The sequence below is a fragment of the Anas platyrhynchos genome, chromosome 2 (assembly GCF_047663525.1).
Source record: "Anas platyrhynchos isolate ZD024472 breed Pekin duck chromosome 2, IASCAAS_PekinDuck_T2T, whole genome shotgun sequence".
NCBI classification, from domain to species: domain Eukaryota; kingdom Metazoa; phylum Chordata; class Aves; order Anseriformes; family Anatidae; genus Anas; species Anas platyrhynchos.
In genome coordinates this window covers 58,972,975-58,999,792 of record NC_092588.1, presented here as the reverse complement: position 1 = coordinate 58,999,792, position 26,818 = coordinate 58,972,975, and the positions used below count along the sequence as shown (strand labels likewise).

The 26,818-nt window shown below is 36.8% G+C and overlaps 1 protein-coding gene across 4 annotated transcripts in view; it reads right to left on the bottom strand.

Annotated features, from left to right (window-relative positions):
• Positions 1–1,381: 1,381 nt before the first annotated feature.
• Positions 1,382–26,818, bottom strand: part of SOCS6 (suppressor of cytokine signaling 6) — a 31,263-nt gene continuing 5,826 nt past the window's right edge. For all 4 annotated transcript variants that reach the window (XM_027451904.3, XM_038174437.2, XM_072034813.1 and 1 more), the window contains one exon: positions 1,382–7,434. In XM_027451904.3, coding sequence (XP_027307705.1) covers positions 5,705–7,309 — 1,605 coding nt within the window. In that variant the 5' untranslated portion in view covers positions 7,310–7,434 and the 3' untranslated portion in view covers positions 1,382–5,704. The remainder of the gene's footprint in view (positions 7,435–26,818) is intronic.

Genomic DNA, 26,818 nt, shown 5'->3' with positions numbered 1-26,818 from the left:
AGCTGAAGCTTAGAGTTTGAAAAGGGAAAAAAGGAATAGGTCTGAGGCATAGACTGCAAGCAAATTGTGTGTGCTGGAGGGAAGTAATGGAACATTACTTCCTAAATATTAAGGATTTCTACTCATTTTCTACAGCTTTGTAATCTCTGAGGTCTTCTTTTGATTGCAGAGGATGACTTAATTCACCTTCCTGCCCCACCAAGCTCTGCCTTTGGGTCTTGTTATATTATCAGACATAACACACCAAGTTTTCTGCATCTCACAGTGTTTTAGCATTTCTCTTTCAATCTTACCGCTATTAAGCTGATTGAACGTGAAGCAGAAGTAAACAGCATTACAGGCATATTAACTATAAACATTTCAGCCCTGCTTGGATCATGATAGGCAGCTGTAAAATTAACTCGTACTCACCTTTCAGCACTTACCAGTGAAACATTTAAGAATGCGTTTCTTTCTTGCCAAATTTACTGGAGTCAACAATAGAATGAAATTAGAGAAGAGCACGTGTGGAGTAATAACAGAATCCCAACAATCTTCCTGACAGGGAGCAATCACACACTGTACTGAGCTTGTAACACTGGCCCCAAGAGCAGGGAGAAGGAGAAGGCAGTCTTCCCTTTGATGGCAAAAACTGGTTATTACTGGATTTGGGTTTAGGACCTAAGTGACAGAATACTCAAAAAGTACGTTACCAGCTGTGGACAATATGAACAATAATTACTTGCTACCACGGTATTTTTGTTTGTTTTAAAAACATATATGCAACTGTGAAAGTCCTTCATAACATACAAATTCGTAACACTTGATCTTCTGGTTTATTTGTATTATTTTTCGGATTTTAAAATGTCACTCCTTGTTTAAAATCCAAGAATCAAGTTTTAGAATCTAAAAAGCATCAAGTGAATATTTGAAGATCAACACCATATATTATTTCTTATTTTGGAATTAAATAAGAACTATATTCTAATTCAAAACATACAGGAAGGCAATATTACCTTTGACATACATCTGGAGGAAAAGGAGACTTCTTTTATGAATTCTATATTGTTTGTTGTTTGTTTGTTTGTTTGTTTTTTAAGAAAAAAATACATCAAAAAGTTACATTATACATGCTGATCTTTTAAAAATTGTGTTCTGGCAAATTTTCTTCTTGCTTTGTAAAGTAAGCATTAATACAATTAGTATATAGAAATAGTTTGTTTTGAAAAGTCAATCAACTGGGGTAAGAACATATGGAACAGTTTAAATTATAACCAACAAAATCTAAATTTATACGTAACATGCCCAAATTCTACATTGTCTTTCAGTGATGTTTTTTTTTGTTTTGTTTTGTTTTGTTTTGTTTTAGAACTTAATTCAGTTATAGAACACTCCACAAATCTTCTTGTGAATGAAATTTTTATTTACACACTGTATCCAGAAGCAGATACATAAATCCTTATACAATTATTTTTCAAAAATGTGCAAGAAATTACTATAATTTTGTTTACAAATCAAAACACATTAAAATCAATGGACTTTGGATAATTCACTCTGTGGCGTGCTGAGTACAAATAGCACACACCAGGTCTGAAACAGAGAAAAGTGTAAACTACAGCAATCTGGATTGCAAGTATTAACTTCATGGCACTCCATCATCATCACTATAAAAATTCTTTAACCCAACACGTAGTCACAGAAAATTCTTTAAGAATTTTTCATCATCTTTGTAGAATTTAGAGTTTTCCAGACACATTGATGCCACATTTCCAATATTATGAACTACCATCTTGTCCATTTTTTATTTAAAAAGAATGCTTTTAGTTTTTATTCTTTGCAGTCATAAAAAGATTGAAAGAAATGAAATTTATCCATAGCTTAGCTCAGAAATTGAAAGTTCAGTAACAGAGAAATACTTCTCAACAATCATAGCCCATATATTGCTGGTATGCTGTTTTAAAGTTATAATTCCAGTATTCACACAGATGAAATGCATCACAAGAAAAAACTGCACAGATTACTGCACTTAGCCCAGCAGTCAATATTCATAGAAAGAAATTGGCTTTAAAAAATATGTGAAGTCAGCTCATCGGAGAACAGAGTTTAACTAATAATTGCATTTCTGATCCTTCTGACAGAAAAAAATTTTATCAAAAGATGGCATTCACTATGTCAACAGTAGGATAAGTGCTATATCCTTCAAATAGATCAAAGAATACAAATCACTTTCAGTTGTTTATAACACTGACCTACAAAAAAAAAATGTGCAAATTTATTTCTATATGTCCAAAGGTGTTGTTTTACTTTTCAAATTAATTGGTAAAACAGAAATGTTATCAATAACTTCAATTATTTCAGATGCTCAAAAAAGTTTTATTTCAAAGTCTCATTTGGAAAAACATTGTTTCACAATTTAATTGTATAAAAAGCATACCTTCTGAACCCTTAAACTGTTGTGCTGATTAAATAGTCATTTTTCTACTCTGTAAGGATTATAGTCAGTTAACTTTTTTCCTAGTGTATCTACTTCCAAAGGCTCCCAGAATATCTTCAATTATTTTCCTTTTTGTTTTTTTTCCTAGTGTACCTACATGTACTTCCAAAAGTTCCCAAAATATCTTCAATTACTTTCCTTTTTGTTTACTGAGGACACTTTGTTTCACTAATTTTTATGAAGCCAAAGTTAACACAACATTTATGTTTTCTCTGAATACTTCTAAATTGTCTCATAACTAAACGTTACTGTGTTTCTTCTATATTAATCATTATTGTAAGAAATTGTAAGTATCCTTAATGCTTTCAAAGTCATTTTTTCCGGGTTCTTTCTCCTGGCTGGCCAGTTACCTCAGTATAAAACATACAGAGGGATTTTGAATAATGAAACCTGTAAAAATAAGTATTTTTGTCTACTTACTATTGATTTAAAGTATTTCAAGCTTAGTAGAAATATCACCACCATTTTTTATCAAAGTGCTATATGGTTCTCACATCCTAGGCCTCCACTACTTTAAAGTGTTCCTTTTGTGGAAGCTTTACTGGGGGCGGTGGGGGAGATGACAATGCTAAGTTGACCTGATTAAGTTCACAAATGAAGAACACAGCAAGGAAGGCAATTCAAGAACTAGATAGCTGAACTACAGTTTCAAAAAGCAATAACGTGTAATGAGTGAACAAACAAATTTGTAAAGGCATGGGCAAGAAATTTAGCATGTGTTCTTACATGTTTTTCAATTCAGCAATAAAACTGGGATATTATACCTTCAAATATTTGTTTCAATACAGTAACTGCTAAATTAAATTAATGCAAGTGGCATAGTATAAGTTTAATGCATTCAATAATGGTATTAAATAGCAAAGAAAATATTTAATATACTGTAATCTTTCAAAGATTCTGTAGAATGCATAGGCCCTCCAGCTTGTACAGGGAAAGAATTTTTAAAGTGAAGAAAATGCCAGAGGTTTTCTTCCAAGTATGAGTCTGAAATCTATAAAAATGATTCTAATTTTCCTCCCCACAGACTGAATCAGAACACTGTACCATACTATAGATTATTGTGCCTTTTTTGAATAAAGTTAGTGATTCTGATTCACCGGGGCGGGGGGGGGGGTGGGGAGGGTGGAGTCAATAGAGGGGAAAAAAGAAAACAGAATTCACACTTGCATACATGTATCTCAATGGCAGAGCCAACAAATTACATATATAGACAGTTCTACTTTTTTTTTCTTTTAAGTTTAAAACTTTATCAGACTAAAGAAATCCTTATTCTCCCTCCCTTAAAAGCAAAGGCAGCCTTTATCTACCTTTGATTTTTTTTTTATTTTTTGCTAAACATTATGGTCAAAAAATAAATTAAAAAAATATAAATTTTGTCTATCAATTCAGGCAACCCAAGATGTAGTGCTATTGCACCACCTTGCAGCAATACTGTATTCGTTACTAACACTCACTTAGGGGACAAAAGGCTAGAAAATAAAAAGCAAAGAGAATAAAATGACCTAAATAAGAAAGCTGTATCAACTGCCCTTTCTATACTGACGTTTACTAACTAGAAGCTCCTACCACAGATTTGGAAGATGACATTCTAAAACACAAATCCAGGGGCAGAAGAAGGCAGAGTAAGCCTTCCTCCCATGCCAGTTAGCAAGGTAGTAACGACTAGTAAATCATAAAAGGGACAGAATCATGGAGAGGGGAAAAAAAATGACATGGATTAACCTTGCATGAAGAAAATATTACCTGTACTCCCAAATAAAAGTCTTTTTTTTTTTTTTCCTGAAGGTCAGAATAACTGTAAGCTTTTCAAATGCCAAAATCTTTGACAGATATCATAAACATTTACTTGTTTCAATATTTCATATGTCAAAACGTATTTCACAACAGTTAACTGAAACACTTTCTACAGTCAATCCAAACCTCTCTTCCCCATAATTTCAGAGACTATGAGAATTGGAGATTCATTTTAAGCATCTTCCATCCAAAATATCATTAGTCCTATTCCTTCCTCCCCAAAGAAGATCCAAAAAGGAATAAATGATCCAAAGGACATTAGTGTATTGCTGCATTTCAGAAGTGAAAAATGCAGAAAAATTGAAAATACTGAAATCCCAAGTATTTTGAATAAATTGTAGAAATCCTCCTATTAGAAGTTTTCCCCAATCCCTGAAATGGCTTAGTAATTTGTATTTCCATAATAATAATTCCTAGAGTCTTCCTACAAATTCAGGCTTTTTTGTTTTGTTTTTGTTCCCCCCTTTTTATTTATTTTCAATTTTCCCTTCTTTTTCTTCTTCTTCTCAAGGGGAGGCAGGAAGGAAAATGACAAAGAGAGTACCTGGCAGGTGTTCATTTATTTAACTGATGGCATGGTAATATTTGACTTGATCCTGTAGCTGCAATGATACTGCAATTTTCTTACAGGTGCAAAGCACTGACTCTCACAGACTTCTCTTTTAAAGGCCATTTTTAGAAGGACAAAATACTGAGACAATAAGAAAGCTGAACCAACCTTCTCAAACACAAAGTAGTGTACAGACAATACAAGGCTTAAGAGAAAGGTGTTTTTGTTTTACTTTTGTTGTTGTAGTTATTTTTGTTGGTTTTGTGGTTTCTTTGTTTGTTTTGAAAGATATGCTGCATAACCATGTTCTTATCCCACAACTCTTTAAATTCTACATTAGGGCATATCTCTATAGAAATTTATAATTAGGATACTAGGAAATCATTGTTAGCATAGATGTAAATTCTTTAGTTTAGAATACCTATATGTTTTTATCCATGATCATCTTTTTCAAACTGGTTATTTTAAAGAAAAAAAAATCCATTCAACAAGTTTCATTTGACTTTTACTTATGGTTGAATACACATGAAATGTGCTTTCAATGCATAAAAATCACAGTGGATAGCAGCAAAGGACTTGGGGGAAATTAAGGAGAATTTGATCATTCACATTGTGATTAATCTGCACATTGATGAAAGATAGCTATTTCACACTTCTAAAAATAAACTTGAGATCATTCTTTTCAAAAAAAAAAAAAGCCCCCCAAAATACACAAAAACCCAAAAACAAACATAAATCCAAATGCATTAATTTTCTTTAACACACAAAAAATGAAATTGTTATGGCAGCAAAAGATTTTGATAATAATGAAAGTCTGTAAACTGTAATTCAATCTCTTTTTGTTGTTGTTGTTCCCAAAGTGCAAGATGCAAGATTCCCATAAGCTTTCAGTAGTGCTTTTCCTGTAAATAATCCTTCATTTTGTTTGGCAAAGGCAGTTTCTGAATCAGGTCTATTCTGGTGTACTGACGTATTACAAAACGACACAGGTATTGTAAAGAACGCACCTGCATAAACCGAGATACTGGATTTGTTAGTCTCACTGGATAAGTTGCAGATCCAGGCAATCGGGATCTCGAATAGCAGAAAGCTCCATTTTCAGAGTCCCTGATTGAATGTTCAATTAGATCAACTATAGATGTATGCCCCTCCACATCTGGTTGTTCATAAAAGCTAAACCTACCGTTTGAATGTTCAATTCTAGTGTGAAGTGTTTTTCCATGTGAACGAAAACTCAAACTTAAAAGGTAACGATCATCAGAACTATCTCGAACAAGAAACGAGCCATCAGGCACATTAGCTAATTTTCCCTCTGCCTCCCAACGCGTAATGGGGCCCCAGTACCACCCTTGTTTTGCAAGTTTTTTCAGTTCTTCCGTTAGACTTGTCACAACCATAGGGCCACTGTTCTGTACAGAATCATAAACTCTTCCAACTCCAGGGGCAGTGTTAGGATCAAAATTCAAATGGCAGCGCATACTTTCAGCCACATGGGCATCTGTGCCATTCAATCCATTAAAGTTCCTTTGGATTTGATTATTCTGCATTGGAGGTAGCAAAGGTGAGAGTGGAGGGACATCGCTGTGATTAACTCTTGGGCTTTGCAACATGACTCCTGTGGTACCAATCAACAAACCATTCACCGCCTGGTCCACAAAGATGTCTGGTGCAACGACTACATCCTGATCCACTTGACTCTCTTCTTCATGGAAAGAGTTTCCCCCCACCTGAGAAGAAACAGTTGAAACTTCCATGGGTGAGGAACTATCCAGACAGTAACTACGTGATCCTTCCAAAGGATACATTCCCTCATCTAAAGGCACAGTATACTGAATGTAGTCCTGAGGCATTAATCCAATAACTACAGGCACATGTTCATCAATATGAAGATGCAAGTCCCCATTCTGAGATTCCGTATTTTTTAATGCATTGTTTTGTTCCTGGAACACGTTATCTGACTGCAAGTCATGGAAGTCCTTTCGAACACCATTCAGTGCTGGGCTTGGATTAGAAGAATGGACCAAAGCCTTGACTTTGACTTCCATTTTGATGCAAGTCTCTTCTGAATTTGTAGGTCGAAGGGGCCACGGAGTTGGACTGTAATGGTGATTACGGAGGGAAGTGGATCTCAGAGGTCTTTGAGCTCGCACATCTTTGAAGGTTATTGGAGCAGATGAGGAAGAAAAGGTGTCATCATCTGCAGAGCTTACAGATGGTGTGCTGCCTTTGCCTTTCTGCTTTTGTTTTGCTGAAAGCCTCCTTTTTAACGTACCCATTAAGCTTTCACTTTTTGATCTATTTTTGCCTCCTTTTTCATCTTCACTATTGACTTCACAGCTAGCCAAATCTTTACCATAGCAGCTGCCAAACAAGGAGTCATCTTTTCCAAATTCACTTAACGATGGCTGCTGAACCACTACAAAGTCACTTTCATCTTTACTTTTATTTAAGTTAAAGGACTTGCGAATTGTTTTGAGACTAATTTTCTTCATTATGACAAGTTACCAAGTCTGGCTGATCAGCAGTGCTCGTGGTGATATAGCCCTAACACATGCAGAGCAGCTTCTGCTTCATTTACGTGTTTTATCCAGCCTCATTTAACTTCAAGAGCCATTTCCTGGAAGCAAATAAAATACAATTAACTTCACAAAAGAAATATTTGAAAAATTACCCATAAGGGTGTTTTCTTTTTCCTCCAAACAAAACAAAAACTGAAGTACTTAAGTAATGAGCATCGAATAAAAGTAAATATAGAGAGCTGACTTGGAAATCAATGAGGCTTAAAAAGTGAATGTGCTACTAGAGCCTTGATCTACACAATTTATTCAGCTTTTACTATACTATTTTTAATACACACACGTCACATGCACATATATTTAATGCACGTATCCAAAATTTCCAAGCAAAGAAACACCCCTCTTTTTCAGAAGGCATCTAAAAAAGCCCCCACAAAAATAACTAGAAAACATAAAACTAAGATACTCTACCCAACATGTTTTCTACGTTCAGGTAAAACTGTGATCAGCCATGGTCATACATTCTTTACACAGGACAGCTGAGCGATTATCATACATAATTATAAAAAAATTAACTCTAGTCAAAGAAAACTGAGGGAAATAAACAGCAAAATAACATCTATTTAGAGCAAACAATGGAAGTCCCCTCCTAAACCTCTATGAAAGAAAAATTATTTCCAAATTTTGTTTTAGACATGAAGGAAGCCACATCACTGGCTTCCCTTGCCTAGTTATACTACCGCTGTTTTTCTTTCTCTAGTACTTCTGCTAAGGTTACGTGGACAAATCCCAGACAACCTGGCATCTTCTAGAGTCATGTACCCCTCTGTCCCCCCCCGAACTTGATTTTTCAGCTTGTTTTTCTTTGGTGTTGCTCAGACCTATCAAAGCAAGCAGCTCTGCACAGAGAAGGGAAGAACAACAGAAGAACAACAAGGGAAAGAGAAGAGAGCGGGAAGTTATTCTCTACTTCCATGGCAGAAATACCTTTACAAACAAAACAAACTGCAACAGTAAGCCTGCCTCTGGGCAACGCATGGCAAGCTGGAAGAGACCAAGAATCATTCAAAAAAAAAAAAAAAAAAAAAAGAAAAAAAGGTATTTGCACTCTGGGGGATAGAGCAAGAGATGTGCACTTCCCACTTCTCTCATGATATCACAATACACACAACACAGGAACACAGTAAAATGAACAGAAACATTTTTAATCAACTGAACGTGTTTTTTCTCAAGTAACTGTTCAAAAACTGTGTTAAAAAATGTAAGGGAAATGATTAGTACACTCAAGCAGCAGTCCACTGATTACTATTCTGATCCAGCCCAACTTCTGTGGACCTTAAGAACACAAAGGCTAAAGGATCATATCCAAAACTAAACAAAGACAATGAAGGGAATCTAAGGATTCTGAACTTCAAAACACCTTGTGAAAAAAAAAAAAAAAAAAGTAAAGGCCTGCTGCTAGGGTGCTGACCACTGTTCTCATAAACTGCAGAAATACAAAAGCTTGATTAACGTGGATTTGTATCCTTGTCCTCTCCACCAACTGTGCTTCGGAAACCTGTTCCATCTCAGCCATAACCTCTGACATTCCCCTAGTCCATCTTTGGAATATCTGCAGTTCGTCCCACTTCCTTTTTGATTACCAAGCTAAACGGCACTACATCTCCTTTACTTTCTTTCAATGGGGAGTACTAAACGTTTTCCTTTTTGCCTGTAAACTAATTTACATGCCACCAGAAAAAAAAATCACAAAAGCTTGTTTAGGAAACAAACAAACAAGGAACTAAGAATCAATCCTTGCTATAAAGCAATAGAATCTTAAATTAAAAACAAACAAACAAAAAAAAAAAAGACCAGTACTTTATTAGAAGTTCACTACTACTTATTTTCAACATTGTAACAAAACTCTTAGGTTATGAGGAGTCCTGATACCTTAAAAAACATTTCCGTTACAAAATTCAAAGGGAATATAGTGATATGAATACGTATTTCCAGAGAGCAGGACACTAATTTTCATTTTCTTAAGATGGATACATGCAGAACCATGAAATTTCATGTTTTAAAATACCTGTTTAATATGAGCTTCGTATGTTTGGAAGAACTAGAAATTATGAAAGTACTGAAAAACAAACATGAGTAGAATACTTTATTGGGTTTAAGTGGCAAGGCTTTGGTAGCAGCGGGCTGCAGGGGTGGCCCCTGTGAGAAGAATCCAGCAGCTGCCCCATGTTAGAAATTAGAAAAGGGCTGACAGTTTCAGTCAGCTCCAAAGGGACCTGCTGCTTGGCCACAGCTGAGCCTGTGAGAAACACTGGTTGGGCCTCCTAGAGAGCAGATTTAAGGATGGGAAAAAAAAAAAAACTGCTGGACAGCAGCAGCTGGTAGAGTGAGGCGTGAGAAGCAGCCCTGCAGACCCCAAGGTCATTGTAGTAGGAGGGCAGGAGGTGCTCCAGGCAGGCAGCAGCAGTTCCCCTGCGGCCCCTGGTGGAGCAGGCTGTCCCCCAGCAGCCCATGGGTCCCCCATGGAGCAGACCTCCACGCTGCAGCCCCCCCGTGGGTGGAGGAGCCCCCGGTGGAGCAGGTGGATGTGGCCTGGAGGAGGCTGAGGCCCATGGAGAGCCCCCGCAGGAGCAGGCCCCGGGCCGGAGCTACAGCCCGTGGAGAGGAGCCCCCGCAGGAGCAGGGGGTCTGGAGGGGGAGCTGCTGCCCATGGGGGACCCGTGCTGGAGCAGTTTGCTCCTGGGGGATGGACCCTGTGTTGGAGACCCATGCTGGAGCAAGGGCAGAAAAGTGACCATGAAGGTGCGGCTGAGACAAAGCATTAGGGACTACCGCAGCCCCCATTCCCCATTTCCTTGCACAGCTCAGGAGGAGGAGATAGAAGAGGGTGGATGAGGGGAGGAAAGATTTTAGTTGGATTTTGATTTCGTACTGCTCTAGTCTGCTAGTGGTAGGCAATAAGTTACACTGAACTCCCTATACTGAGTCTGTTTTGCTCAAGACAGTAACTGGTGAGCAATCTCCCTCTCCTTATCTCCGCCCTTGATTTTTTTCCACCACATTTTCTCCTCCTGCTCCTTGGGAGTGAGAGAGCGGTATGAAGGAGTTCAGCTGTCCAGCAGGGTCAAAACACCACAAATACACCGAACATTTCAGATTTTTTGTATGCCTGAAAGCTGGGGTATCAGAACTAATAAACATACAGTAATTAACAAAAAGCTACATATGCAGATAGAGTTACATGTCAATTAAAAGCAAACTTGAAATGCCTTGTTGACCTTCTATTCCTAAACCACTTGGATTTTGGCATCTTTGCAATTTACAGTACTCTTTTCATCTTATTTTATACATTCATTTAGTTATATGAGTAAAAAAAAAAAATATATAACTTTGGGATTTTATTCAGTTCCTAAACTGATGGAGTTAAGTCACAGATGTCTTCATTTGATGAAGTGCCCTTGTGTATGCAACATCAGAAGTCTTGGAAGCCTCACATTAACCCCACTTTTAAAATCCACGTTGTTCTCAAACTGTTTCTGACTGACATCCACAAATTGAAATTATTTCCATTTTATGAAATACGCTCACTCCCACATCCTTGTGGGAAATATATCAAACTGTTTGCAATTCCTAACCCTGAAAAAGCAAGTAAAAAACAAAGTCAAATCTGCCTTCTAAGCAAGGGGAAAATAAAAGAACAATCACATTGCTGACTAGAGAGGGAACATGGCTGTCCAATTCACCAATTTTTTTGATTGGAGTGGTTCTGGAGGTTTAGAACTGTTTAAAAAATTGGCTAAAAGAACCTATTTCTTTAGGTTTAGCCATAACTAGACAAAAATATGAATCATTTGAAAGAACGCGTTTTTATCACATACTAGTCTATCTGTATCTAAATGTGTTCTTACAAATGTATCCAGTATCCAAAAATAAACTCAACAGATAAATCTCTATGGCAGCATATATGCAGAAATGTAAATGTTGCAGTTTGAGAGTGACTACTGAGTATGCTTGAGAAGAAAGTGTTCTGTATCTGTCAGCCTACCTTACCAGCCAGTATTTTTAATCAAGCAAAATGTCTGACCATCTAAATGCTTGTTACAAGTAGTGTTTCATTTCATATAAAGAATAATAAGAACTTGTGGGTCAAATATAAACCAGATATAATATGCATATACACAGAAGTCCAGCCCATTCATCCAGGAAAAGACCATAAAATATAGTGAATGACCGTCCTGGTTAAAGTTCTCTGAAGCAAACGGAACACACCTACAGGTGAGAGCAAGCCTCTAAGTAAGTCTTATATAAATGGGAATCACTGTACATTGCGACATCTCTTACATATTTTTTTATTTAAGACAGGAAAAAGCAGAAATTCTGTGAAGTCAAATAATCCAATCAATCCAGATGCTCTCCTTTGCATATACTTTAAGAAGTGACAACAAAAAAACACAGTGATTCTGCATTACATAATGTGTTTAAACACACTTTATAAACAGTCCTCAATATAAGATACACTCATGTACTTGCAAGTATAAAATTTTTCATTGTCTGCATCTATAAGAGCTGAAACAGAAGAGCTCAGCATGCATTCCTTCCTGGAATACATTAAAATGAGCTGCTGAATTTCATCACAACTCTTAGCACTGCAACAGCTTCACTAGCATTTTATAAGAGTTATGGCACCAATGAAGTCTCCCACAGATGTGCTCTTCCAGTGCCATCTGCTGTACAGTGCATTTAAAAAGCCTAACTACAGACACCTCTGGAAAGTCTTCTGGCAGGTATCTGTAACTATAAAAAGACTCTGAAGGATGTTAATGCAATTCCAAAGCTTGATGACTGTAAGCAGAAATACTTGGAACACTGCGATTTAAAGCAGAAGAACATTAATCAGATTCAGGAAGAGAATGAAATGTTAACACAGATTGAAGAGCCAGAATAAAATTTTGGCTTATTAACTTTCATCCCAAATTCATCTCTGAATCCTTAAAACTATGCAGATTGATTAAACACAGGCCTCCTGACAAGAAGTGTCAGGACAACTAGATTACTATCTGGCAAGTACCATGGTCCCTTTTCTCCTAATAAAAATAATCAAAACTAAGTTTGAATGCCTCATATTAAAGCGACAAAAAACACATATAGTCACAAACATGAACTACTAATGAACAGACTTAAAGCCAAAAGCTTTACAGGATGCTTATCTGAAGAGGCAGTCATATGATCACATTGTTATTACAGTGGCGCTGGATTTATGAAAAGTTATGAAAGCTAAAAATACCAGTCGGTGCAAATCTAATTGGAATATTCAAAACATTTCAGAGGAGTTTCAGTCTGATGCTACAAAATGGTTGCAATGAATTACAGTCAAATACCTACCTATCTTAATGCATTGTATGCAAAAGTATACTAACCAAAAGTGATTATTTATATTTATATGGCCTTTATTCATTTCTTATCTGTTCCACACTTCCAGGTTAGGTACACTCATTTCCCAAGACAAATACCACGAAAAACGCTGTCAGAACACACTACTATCAAAATAAAACAGCATTAACTTTTAAGAGCTGTGACAAAGCCCATCATATTAGAAATATACAGCAACTCAGTACTGAGCAAAGAATTGTCACAAAAAGGTTTTTATTAAAAATACCATCACAATACATGGCTTTAGACTATTAATCAATGCTGCTTCAGGTAACTTACACTTCCCTAAAAGAAATGTTAATCTGCTTATTTATTTCCATAAAGGGAAACAGTTGAGCATTAAACTCGATTTTAATTATTTTTGTTTTGCACCCATAGCTACAAGATTCCTGAAGAGTCTGGCAATCAGAATACATAATAATCTTTACTCTTTATACTGAGTCACAGTAAAACTTGCATCATTTACAACTTCAAGTTAAGCACATCTTGCTTCAGAACATTTGGCGTAACTGTGCATGGAGCTGATGTGAAGAGAATAACATAGACAGTGGAGGAACAATCATGAAAAATATGTATCTCGAAATTTATAAGTTCCAGCTTCATATAGGAAAAGCTTTTTCACCATGAGAATTGTCAGGCAGCAGAACACATTCCCCAGAGTTGTGTAATCTCCACCTCGTAGGTTTCCGTGATCCAACCACACAAAGCCCAAAGAAGCCTTGTCTGATCTCAGCACTGAGAGGACACTGGACTTGAGATGTCCCCACATCCCTTTCAAACTGAGCTATTTTATAGTTCTGTGACGTTAAACATTGAGTAATATCTGAAGTTTAAAACTTAATATTTTAGATGTACCTTAAATCAAAATTCATGTTTGAAAACATCTAGAAACTTAATTTCCAGCTTTTGGGCAGTACTACAGAGTTGTTAATTCTGTTTTTGCTGTTCTGTAGAAAAGAATTCAGCTTATAAAGAAAACACAAAAGCTAGAATTAACTGTAAATGTTGTACTACTACTACTACAAGGTGTTTCTATTCCACAGAATAATAGCACATGACTCAAAAATACTATATTATAATTTATTACATTATTAACAATACTTATATATTGTAAAGTATATAAATATATATTTTACATAAAGTAAAGATACTTTTAAGCAAAACGCAACAAAAGCTTCTGCATTTCTGAGCATAACAGCCACTGCATTTTCATTTTAGTCAGCTGGTGGAACCTAGTCTTATTTTCTGCAGAAATATGAAAGTGCTCCCTCACTGTCATCCAAACTCTTGCTAAAATATATTCATACATTATTTGGCAGGGTGTCTCGGCAGCAGCATCTTAAGGTAACACAGATTTCAAGAGATGTATTTTGGAAATATCCAGATATCTATACTTATTCTGGAATTCCAAACGCATTGATGTAAATTACTAGGAAATTGTTCTACATACACTTCCCATTCCTTTTACTTTAATAACTAAATCTTTGTAGTGTTGGAATTTATTTCTTCACACCAGTAATATAAAGCTCAAAGAAACTCAAGATATTTCCTTCCATCTATTTCTAGTTTCAGTCACAGAAGCTACATACATATAAAATATTCGTTAAGCAGGGAGATTAAATACCTACTTCAAACACTATGACTCTTGAACATATAAATGACATGGCAGCTTTCAGCTTTCTGACTAGACTTGCCATTAGTTTACTGAGGATGGTGAGGTTTTGCCTTCCCCTGAGCTTCAAGTAAATTCCTATATCATATTATTCTTTAATATGAGGAGTCTTTAAATGAAGTAATGTAAATTCCATTTTGCATACTCATATGTTGAAAGTTCAGACTACCTTGAAAGCAACAAAACAGGTTTTAGTGGTAACTTGGTTGGTAATGGATGAATGCTGTCTTAACACAGGAGGGTGAAATTTATAAAAGTCCATCTTACCCTCTCCTGTATACCTGATCTTCTCTTGACTATGAAGAAGCTCAGGTGCACACCTTCATATAAAACTGGATCAAGGTAAAGAAGAGATAGAAATCATCTGCCATATTTTGTACTCTTTTCAATACTTAACACCTCTGTTTTTAAGTTAACAAGTCAAAAACCTGAACAGCAAGTAGATACTATTCACCACCAATTTAAACTTCTACCTTCTAAGATTTGAACATCTAAGGAAAGTTCTGCTTGCTTCTCTAAAGGCCATTATAACCAAACAGGTATTACACAGAGAAACCCTAATTTCTAACAAAGAATAAGCAAGGTATGCCTTTGGTAAAAATCAGAAAAGTAGGGTAAAGTAATAATGAAAACTGAGCACTACGTGCCTTTTCTTCACCATGACCAGTGGAATTAACTTTATGCATAACCAGCAACAGAACCCTGTAAGAAATCCTAGTAGTACCTTGACTCTGCTTGCCTCTGTTGGAAAAGGATGTCCCTTGACATCTGGACTTTTTTTTCTTTTTTTAAAACTTAATCCATGCCTGCTCGCACTAAGTCCTGTTCTTTCTTCTTTCCCATATTTGGTTGCAGAAGGGAATATTTCTATCTGATTGGTAGCTTTCCTCTGGGGAGTAACTGCGGAGTGTTAAATGGCATCTTTGTATTCCAGTTCATCTGTGTACATACAGCCTCGTAACTACAATAATCGCATAACTGCAATAGCCAAAGCCAGCCACTAACAGCGACCGTCCTTGCCAAAGTCACATCACCCTTGCACAGGGTGGCAGGCTGGGCTGCTTGTCTGCTCCTTGGCAGCTGCAGGCACATTCACCTGGCATGGCAAAATGAAGTTGGCACTGGCTGACACACGGGCAGCTGGCCAAAACTGCAACCGCTCAGCAGCAGTTGGGCACTGCCAGAGCAGCACTGCTGGTGGAAGGGGGACCCTGTAGGATGGGGTGGGTGACAGGCAGGGCAGCAGCCACTCAGCCACTGCTGCTGAACCTCTCAGCACCCGGCAAGGAACCAGCACCCCAAAAGGGAACAGTGCACACTGTTACCTGCTCCATGCTTACCGTGAGTGGCACCAGTGTCATCTCCCATCAATCTCTTTTAAGCAGGCATCTGATAACAAAGTATACTGGTAACAGCTGAGAAGATACAGGAAAAAATAAACTACAAACCAGCTTGCAGGCCCTGATGAACAGTGAGAAGAAAACAAGCAAACAAAAATAACTGAGCAAATCAATGCATAGCAAGTCACTGAAAATGAGAAGAAGTGAAACATTTCTGCTGAATCAAATGAGAGAAATCACCAAAGAAACCTGTTGTGCATAGCATGTGTTTCACTGTTGGAAATCAAATCCGTCGAGGGCAAGTAAATCTTTTTCACATAGCTGTACGGAAGCAGACCAAGACTGAGAATAATGCTCAGTCAGGCTCAATTTTCATCTCTTGTTATTCTACAAGCCTGCAGCAGCCAGCCTTGCAGCAGACTGTCAGCAAAAATTAAGTTTAGCTTCATAAGCAAAGGTTAGATTTACTGGGAGATGATACATGAGAATTTCAAATAGCGCTCCTCTGTTCCACTTCTCCTTCCTGAGAACACCAAAATGCTTCTCCTCTGTTGTAAGGTATGCTGGTACCCTCAGCATGACAACAGGGAACACTTTGTGATTAACAAAAATATTTACTCTGACTCCTAAAGTAATTGTTTTAAGGTTAAAGAAGATTGAGAAGTTGCAGGACTGCAATGCAGTACAAACCAGCTTCTCAGCACCAGTGCCATGGACCATCACCATGTTGTGTAAAAAGGAATAACTTAAAATAAATTTGCTAGAAGTTTTATGTTAAGTTACCTGTAGAAACCAGTATACAATTTACAGTAATAAAATGCTTTAGGCAAGTAACAGGTTCTGTGTCTATTTATTTGAGAAAAAGGGTGTTTGAAATGAAAACAGTGACAACAAAAGGAAGAAGGGAAAGGACAATCACAAAAAAAAAAATTTGCACTTCTGCGATTCTTTTTATGGAGCACGCACAGATGCTTGAATCCTGGAACATGCGTCAAAAACAACATAACCCATCTCATCATATGGATGCAGGCACCACAAACCAATTTGCAGCGCAGTTTGTTTTTAAATCTCGATGCATTTCAAAAGTAACTTCAGAAACACTGTCTATTCATTTAAAGCCTGTGCCAGAAGACAGAAATAATAGATGTGAACGTTCTCTCAAAGTGATGCTGTGGTCAGAATTAATCTGACCCTTTCTTTTAATATTAATGACTAAATAACATGATTGTGAGGTACAGTTTTCAAGTCCTTCCCCCAAAAAAATGGAAAAAAAGAAAACATTTAGAAGACACGCAACAGCTTAATATTACCACTTCATATTCACTTGTGCTGATAGTGACTTTTGTATAAGTTTATCCTTTACACATTGGGCTAATTCATGCTAGTATTACTACAAATAGGGAAACATCATCAGTGTATGTAACTTCCTTAAACATGCACAAAAACAGCTGAAAAGGGCCTGCTGCTAGATCACTTTGATGAGGAGACAAAACAGGTACCAAAAATGATCTTTCCTACATTATCAGAGGAAACATTCAGCTTCTTGGATGAAATCTCCATCACCAATCCACTCCACTAGACACGTATTGGAAGGACAATACAGAAACTCATCTTTCAATTAACACAGGTGCATGTTTCTCTGCATCCCCAAAAATAGTACAAGAAAAGAAAGGAACATAATGTGAGGAGCAGGAGGAAAATGCAGGAAAGGTAACAAAAACAGAAGCCTCAGACCATTTTTCTGTTGAAACCTACAGCACTTATACAGGATCACCATATACATGACAAAAGTCATGTATACACTACTCGCCAGTATAAAGATTTTATGTTGCCATTCTCCTTAAATTAAGAGCTAATAATTTGTAATAAAAATCACATTTGCTTCTGCCTGTCTAGTTCACCTGACATGAAAATGAGGTATAGGTTGAAATCTGTAGGAAGTAGTGTTTACACATTCTAGCACCAAGCAAGAAGTCTGACTGCCAACAGTAATGATGTTTTCCTTAATCACAACATAGGATGCTCTTTTTTTTTTTGACAAGCAGAGATGAAAAACCTAAGGAACAAGTCAGGAGAGGTATGAAGTCACATGCATAGAAAAATCCAAGTTAAAACTAACTTTTATTTTAAGCCTGTTCTCTAGTCAAGTGATGGCTTCGTTGCACTTATTTGAAAAACTAGACTAACATCTTGAGCATCAAGTTATAAACTGCTCACTTTCTCACTTTATTTTATACTTATCTGACAGACAAGAGGAAATATATGTAGGTATATTGAACTTTGCTCCTACCAAGAACATCAACTGGTTTCAAAGATGTGAAAAAACAGATAAACATTCTGTAACAATTCTTTCAAGGTAGTACAATCAGTTGCAAAATGTCAGGGAGAAAAATCAACTTTGTCAAAATATCTCATGAACTTATTAATTAAATGGTAAGAACATGATTTTCTTCAAGCAATAATCCAAATTTAGATATCTAATCTACTCCCCTAGTAACAACCTTTTAAGAGTTTCATACCTTTTTTCTTTAATTTTCTTATTCCACAGAAATTTAACACATACACAAGTTGGAACAAAAGAAGCTGAAATGAGTTTTTAAAATAAACAGATAGAGACTAGTTGGAAAATGTATTATAAATAAATAATAATTTAAAAATCTGGCTTTTTCAGGATCTGTGCTTGAACTAAGACTCACTTTGCAATTTTCAGCTTGTCTAGAGGGTTTGTGAAAATGGCAATACACTGTGGTCTTACACCACTTTGTACCCACCACTCTGTCTTGGATCTTGCAATTCATTAAAGCTGCACCTGTGGCTTCAAATTAACCTCAACTAGATTAGTTTCTGTCTGGGGCTGAAACACTCTTTAAATCCACATGACCAGGCAGGCTCTCTGAGATCTTCACAGCTATCACCCTCGCCACATCTACCATGCTGCCACTTTCAATAACAATAAAAGCTTTCTTTCATTAGAAGATACCACTCCATCCTCTCAATTTAGGCTAAGATGCAGCAATCCTTTATAATGCAGTTAACCCTCTATATAAATAGAAAGATTAAGACCCATTTATGGTCTGAGAGGAAAGAGAGCACAGGGCCTTGATTAAAGAGAAGAGTGGGAAGATCTTTCATTATAGCACCCATATAAAGTTCATAAACCAGGAGAGACCTCAAAGTGTGCAGAGGAAGAAGCAGCAATTAATAAAGACTTTCCTCAGAATCACAGAGAGGATGGAACTGATCTGTTTCCAGACTTTCTTCACTTAATTATTAGAGAGATAAATACAATTAATTGCTCCAAGGACACCACAAAGATAGCACCCTTCTCCTCCAGACTACACAAAAGAGTTTAATATCAACACAACACGTGCCCCATAAGAAGGCACTCATTTTCCATACAGCTCAATGATTTAATATGTTTCACACTTATGCAGACTCCTATATCCATACTTTCACTCTTGTATGCACTCTATATCACTTGGTGCCTTTAATTTCTCACAGTGGAAAATTCTGAAACAATACAAAAATTGACAGCTGACGTTCTATAAATTCCCAAGCGTGTGAAGTGAAATCTAATTTCTGTGTGCGCAAAATCCACACACCTTTTTTTATTCATTGATTTATTAAACACATTTTTCTAAAGCAATAACCAATTGTTTTACTACGAATGCACACCACTAGCACAAACAACATGAAAGTATATGCCACCACTCATTGTTAAGACAGATTTAAAGAGAAATATATGTTAAATGAAACATGAAGTCTTTCACCTGGGATGAAAATGCATTGGCTAAATTTAAGTAATTACTTTTAGTCAAGCTGGGATTTCCCAATCCTTGAAAAAACAGCAACCAGGTAAAACGCTGTTATACAGTAGCTCAAAAAGTACAGCTACTACTCAAGCAACCGAGTTCCCTAGCTAGCTGTGAAAAGTTCAGAGTTAAATTCAATGAATATAGGTTGCTTTTGCCTTGCTTCCTATAGAAACAAAGCTTGAGCAAGCATAGCTCTTTCTGTCTGTATACACTGCATCCCCAGTCAGGACTGCCAAACAATGTTTTAATCAATTCAGCAGACAGCCTCAACTGAGGGAGCAGCCACAGCAAAAATTCGTATATTCTTATATAATGAAACATATATCTTTATTTATATATAAAATCCAAGGAATGGACTTTTCAAAATACAGGAAAATGTTGCTTGACAGTTCAGAAATATCTCCAGAACCAGGGAGGAAACTGGGATTAAACAGTTCCATTCCTTACAGAGCCATGTGTTTCACAAACCTCATTCACTGTAGCACAGACAAAAAATGTTTACCCCCAACCACCAAGATATTACAGGCAGCTGTCAAAACGAGAAAGGCTCAAGCAATACCTTTTATATCAATGTAATAAGTCACTAGCAAGAACATTAAAAATTGAAAACGTTTTCTATATATCAGATGAATTCAAATTTTGATTTTTATTTCTGAAATAGAAATAAATAGTAAAGTCAGTTGCACTAGCAATTTTACTTTCCCAGAAATTTTAAAATAAACACTAAACCAATCAAAGGCAACTTCTATAACAACTTCTAATGGTGAGCAAAATCCTTTGTTTTCAGTCTTAAACAGTATACTGCAAAACTTGCTTTTGTATCCTTTATCTGAACTATTTATATAGGAAACATAGTAGAAAAACTTCATAAAGGTTCAGAGTTCAAGAACCGTGAAGTTGAGAAAAGCCAGAAGGGTTGTCTGAGCAATTCTCTTCTGCCTTGCCTCATACACAGAATAAAAAATGTTTACATTAATTTTACTCTTCATCACCCTTTGAAGTGTATGATCCCATCATTTACTTACAGCATACTAATTAAACTCCAAATTCCACAGCTCACAAACAGAATTATTGGCTTCACTAAGAAAATTTTTTCTGTCTCTGTATCTGACACTTGTTAATACGTAAGCATTCAATGCTCTGTTCAGCATTTCATGAGACAGAACATGGAGAGTTCAATTTCCACTCTTTTAGACAGATTCATAAGCTGAATAATAATATATGCGCACCAGCAGGCCAAATTAAGGCCCTTTCATTCTGAAACCTGAGGTTTGAATTTTCGTGACGTGGAGCGATTTGGGACAGGGAGGGCTTGACCTGTAGGGGGTTTTGAACAATTGCTTACTCAAAACTGAAACCTCCCTCATTTCTCCATGGAAGTATATGGTGACAACAGAACAAAATGGGTGTGACTCGAGTAGTTAATTGCAGCAGCAGCCAACTGTCATCCACTGCAAGAGATCAATCAGTTAAGCCTGTGGTCCTTTTCAGGAATTTGCTGACAATACAGAAAAAGGCGAACACAGGACCTTGGGTTTCATCATTCTGTGGAGACATACCCAACCTTTCAGGATAGCTTCTATCCCTGTCCTCTCTTTAGTAATGATTCTATTTCCTGATATTCTTTGAAACTTTATAAAACGCCTGCTGAATTTTAAATTCTTTTCAGCCCAACTGCTTAAAGTTTATCAAGGCAATAAGCAAATGAATTACTCATCTTACAGTACAAAGGATTATCAGGTAACCCTATAATAAGCAGAAGATCCACCAGTAGTATATATCTCAAGGGGTTAGGCAGATGCAGAAAAACAAAGAACGAGATACCAAGATACAAGGTTATCTAAACCATTAATGAAGTTGCAACCTGCAAAGAAAGTAAATTCAGACTGACAAGTAGGCCAACAACATTCTTCTCCAGAGCTTAAGCCTTACATGAAAAATACTCTGAGTTTGCTAACTGGTGACTCCAGCAAGGCACAGAGTATTCTCACGATTCCTACCACATTCTGCCTATGACACAACAGATCTGAGGTTGGTGGCCTGCTTTCCAAAAATACAATTCAAAGCAAAGTACATTTTGACAAACTGCAAAGGTCAAAACTAAAACCAGTCTTATCTAAAATAGAGATAAAGCATCTGATTTTTGTCCAAGTTAAGATTTTTACTTTCAGTACCTAAGAATAAGTAACTTCTCCAAAAATCACTTCAAATACTCAGGGCATACTATAAGAGTCAGGTTCCTTAAGTGCCCACAGAAATTAGGACCTGATATTTAAAATGTTCATTAAAACCCTTCACATGTGGGGAACTGCTTTATTAGGAAGTACCTAAATTCCAATTTATTATTATTGTTTTTTAGCTGAAACCTCCTCTGCAGTCCTTAACCTTATTTTTGCAAGGAAAAACAAACAAACAAAAAAACAATCTCCAGAAGTACCTCATCTGAGCAGAACTATATCAATGCCTAACTCATGGCTGTGCCTTCACATGGCTCCTAAGGCATGTTCTGGAAGGGAAACATGAAGCACCTCACAGAATCATGCTGAATAAAGGACAGTGTCAACTGCTTCTTTTTCTGGACACCATGATAAGTGGATAAATAATCACTGTATCTCTCCACATCACATAAAGACTTTGCTCCATGGGAAAACCAAACTATAAATTCTAGCAACCTGGATAGTGGTCCTAGCCATCATGGAGGGCTAAATTCTCACTTATTATTGATTATGATAAACTATTTCTTCATGATAGAGTAAGATGCAAGATGAACTGGACCAGAAGGTCAGCCTCAGGTTTTCCCCCTCCACAGCAGTTCCTTAGGCCACTGGGCTGAGAGAATATATACCTTCCCTAGCCCTTTCTTTTTCAGCTCTATTAACCTTTTGCAGACCAGAAGAGCTTTAAAAGAACAGACAGAAAGCTTTCTGTACTTCAGAGCAGCCAACAGGATAGTGTTCGAGGCAGCCCCTGTTACAGAAGGGGCAGAACTGAGTAACTTGGCTTTCTTATGCTCCGAGCAAAGGCTTTAGCTACCAAGCTGTATGTCCGGTATTTCACATCACTGGGAAATGCAGACTGGACTTCTTGCAGCCTGTAAAACCTGTATGCACAAACAAGGGAAGTTTTAGATAATTACATATTTAGGTTTATATTGTATTGTAGATTATTTTTATCATGTGGACCCAATGTTTATCTAATACATGGTCCACAATAAAGACCAGTAACAACAACTCCACTCACTCACTTAGGAATTGATTTTAAAGGCAAAAGAGAATTTTACATCAAGTGTAAAGAACCCAGTCTTACATAGTTATGTTCGCATATCATTTCTATTGTGGAACACCTACGCTATTTAGCAAGGTGCAATTCAACTGAGATTAATGTTGGCTTGTTCTGGCTACTTAACAGAAGGGAAAAGCTTAACCCAAGGAAAAGGTTACATATATAGCATTATTGGAAAAACATTTTTAATAATTTCTTCCCAAGTGAATATGTTTTTCTCTCTCTCCAAGTTAGTAGGAATGCTCTATCCAAACAAAATAGTTACCAAACAGATTCTTAACTCCATCTTCACCATGCCTTTTAGCACCTTGAGCTTAAGGCTGAAAGAGCCGCTACGCTGAGAAAAATAAACATGTGCAACACTCCATGAGTACCTCCCACAATCTTGCTGGTTACATACAAATCATATTAGCAGTTAGTATTACAAAAGGAGGTTTGAATAAGAATTTTTGTCTTAAACCTTCTTTAAACCAAAGTCCAAATGTTTTTTTTTTTTTAACAAAATAAAGAAGTGCTGACTTCTTTCATATGCCTTAATGCCTTTTCCTGATGAAGAAAGCTTACCATTTCCCATTACTACTAAACAAAAGCATTTGATTTTTAGAAACAAAGGCAGTAATAAACACTGAGAGGCTTACAAATTGTGGTCACCACAAGCTAGTACAATACAGAAGCAACTTAATTCGTAAAGTTGAAAAATATTAATTTTAATCCAATTTTACTAATCAATTATGCTAACAGTATATGGAAAGTGATCCATTAGGTTGGACTTACTTGGTATATTCTGCAAGAGGAAAAAAATCTCTTAACTTTGGTGAGCAAGACCAAATTTAAACTGCCTTTCAACAATTAATCTCAAAATAAACCCAAGCATTCCTTTTGCTTCAAAAGATTTTCCCCTGTTATTGTTCTTATTTGAGTGCTTATCATAAAATTACTAGATCTGATAATATTTAATAAGTACGCAAACTCTCTAATGCCCACATCTTCCTTTCTAAGGAACCCAGTAACCATTTTAAGCTCTAAATAAAATCAAATTTGGAGGCGTTGGGAGGAAATGCTCAGTCATTCTTTCAAGCATCAAACCACTGAAATACTAAGATTATTTTAACATAGCTAATCACGTTCTTCCCACTGTGCTCTGGTGAACCTATACTTAAGTAAAACAACAACATGTAAAGCTTCACTACTGATTTGAATTCAGTTTCAGAATCTTCAGGACCAGAAAATGTTCCACGTAGAGAAAGATCATGGATGATCAGGTTCCTTAGAGTACAGCACATGAAAACAAGACTGAAGAAGGCTCATAATGCTGTTCTCTTTTCCACTACTATGATTCCAAATTGTTTTTAGTGTAACCCTTGTTCCCATATATTCTATTTCCAGTATCTCCAGCATTTTATTTGGACTCTCCATGATTCATAAACTAGCCTGTCAACTGCTAAACAACGCTGAGACAGTTTTAAAGCTTTATGAAAGATGAAATCCCTAATAAGACATTTGAAAATGATACTTCTAAACTGTTGGGATTCTTTTATTAACTGCATGTTCCTTACTTAAAAAATAAAGTTGGTATCTGTATTAAAATGCATACAAGAAGATTAGGCTAGGATCACTTTTAATCTCAAGCTCACCAATTTTATACAAGCAGTACTGAAGAGAATCAGACACTGAAGCTGAGTGTCTCATAGTCAATAAGGCAGATCCAGATCATGAAATGAAAGTGAGATTTATTTCACAGACAAGCCAGCAGAAAGAAACAGAGAACAGGAGAAAACTTCCTTCTTGATGTTTGATGACTGATGACTTCCCCAGGGAAGTGGTCATGGTACAGAGCCTGCCAGAGTTCAAGAAGTATTCGTACAATGCTCTCAGACACATTGTCTGATTTTTGGGTGGTCCTTTGGGGACTCAGGAGTTGGACTCAATGATCCTTGTGGGTCCCTTCCAACCTGGATATCCTACAATTCTGTAATTCCGTGACTGGGGATCCCAGTCAGGTTGGGGCCCCAGAGGAAAGTTTCTTGGGCCCCAAGAAACTCAAGGTACCTCCTGACGTGAGCAGCTGCTCCTGGAACACCCAGAACCTGGATCTATTGACCAGAAAGTTGATCCTGGCACCTCCTGCCGATGGACTGACTGCTTTTCCAAGTTCTTAGGATCCACTGCAGACAGTAATCCAAATGCTACATTTGGGAAAATGAGAATGTAAAGCATAACTTATTTAAATTTTTTTCTTTCCCATTGTCACTGGCAGAAGGCCCAATAAGAACAAAGAATAAGCTAATTATCTTTTTTATGGTTTAGACCCTAGCCATATATGGGTAACAGTAGAAATGCTGTGCTCAAAGTACTGTCAAATATACAGGGTAAACACACCTGTACAGAGATTATTATCTCCATATAATCTCATAAAATTACCTTACTACTTTGTTTCCCTTAAAACAGGAGGAGAAACATTAAACAGGTTTTCACAATTGACAATCCTTTTAAGTCTAGAGGGTGCTTTTTGGAAAGAACAACAGCAAAACCCACATACATTAACAGGGCACAGCCAGCCCATTGACCAGAATAGGAATGGAATTTTGTCTGCCTGGGGAAGGCTGCTTAGCAATCTTTTTAATGAAGTCCCAATTTGCCAGAATAAAACCTTTTTACAAGACTACACCCGTTCTGACAAAGCTTGGTCTACATGTAAATTCTCTAATTTGGGGTCAAAACTAGAGAAACTTTTAATTATTCATGATTAAGATCAGGGATTGCTTTTTTTTTTTTCCCTCCTACACTCTAATCACCTGCAGACAGAGACATCCTGCTACCCCAAGCAGCACATCAAATGGAGAAAGCATATGTTAAAGTTTTTAGACAGACACTGTTTTGTCATGATGCGCACTGGAAAGCTCAGAGGGGAGGGGAATTTATGTTCCTTTTTTTTTAAAAAAAGATTTTGTTTTGTCAGTGGTAGCTATTGTTTCTTTTTTTTAAAATAACAATTTTCCACACAGCCCTAAACAAACTGATTTTCCCAATATTAACACTCAGCCCAGCAAAGATTAATTAACTGTGGGCAGACATTTAACTCAGTGGGAATGCTCACTGTACATTACTCTTAGCTTGCATTTGAAGAATTGGGGTCTTATACCAGGCAACTTCACATTGGTGTATAAATTCTCATGTGCGGGATCAAAGATAAAGTTTTCACTGTCTATACGAAGTAACATGCTGCATGAAATTTATACAAACTCAAAGCCCTTAAGATAGCTATCTCCAGACTAAGGTCAAATTTCTGCAGAGCCAGGAATATAGGAGTCCTGCTGCAAAAGCTTGCTAAGCTTGAAATTTCAAGCATGAAAAAAAAGACAGACATATAAATGCACACAGACTCTGTTTTTTCTCCTGTTCTCTCTGACAAAAATTTAAACTTACACACACTATAAAAAATGTATTAACCCAATTAAAAAACATGAGAATAGGCACACACTTTTCAATGTTCATACACACACTTTCTGTTCCTGTTTTCCATGTCAAACCATTTAAAATACAGCAGATTCCAAAAAGCACTTGTTTTTTGGGGATATATAAAGCACCTGATTCAGTACTGACATAGCTCCCCTTCACCTTGTTCTACCATCACTGGATTAAATTGCAAATAAGGCTAATACATTGGTCAGCACAGGCTCTTTTAACCCTTCAGCAAGGGACTGAAGAATAATTACATTTGCGTTTAAGTTTTCCCCCAAGAAGCTAGGGTTTTTTGCACAAAATCATGCCAAAGGTCAATGGTTAATCCCTTATTACTTCTCAGCATTACTTATTATTAGCCAAAAGCTCTATTCTTTTCAAAAGCGAAGAAGAGGAGAAAAGTCAAAGTTTCAGAAAGCACTGGATGAGATTTGGTTCTTGCCTCTTTTCCACCAAACAGAGAACAGGGAAAAGGAGGGGGGGG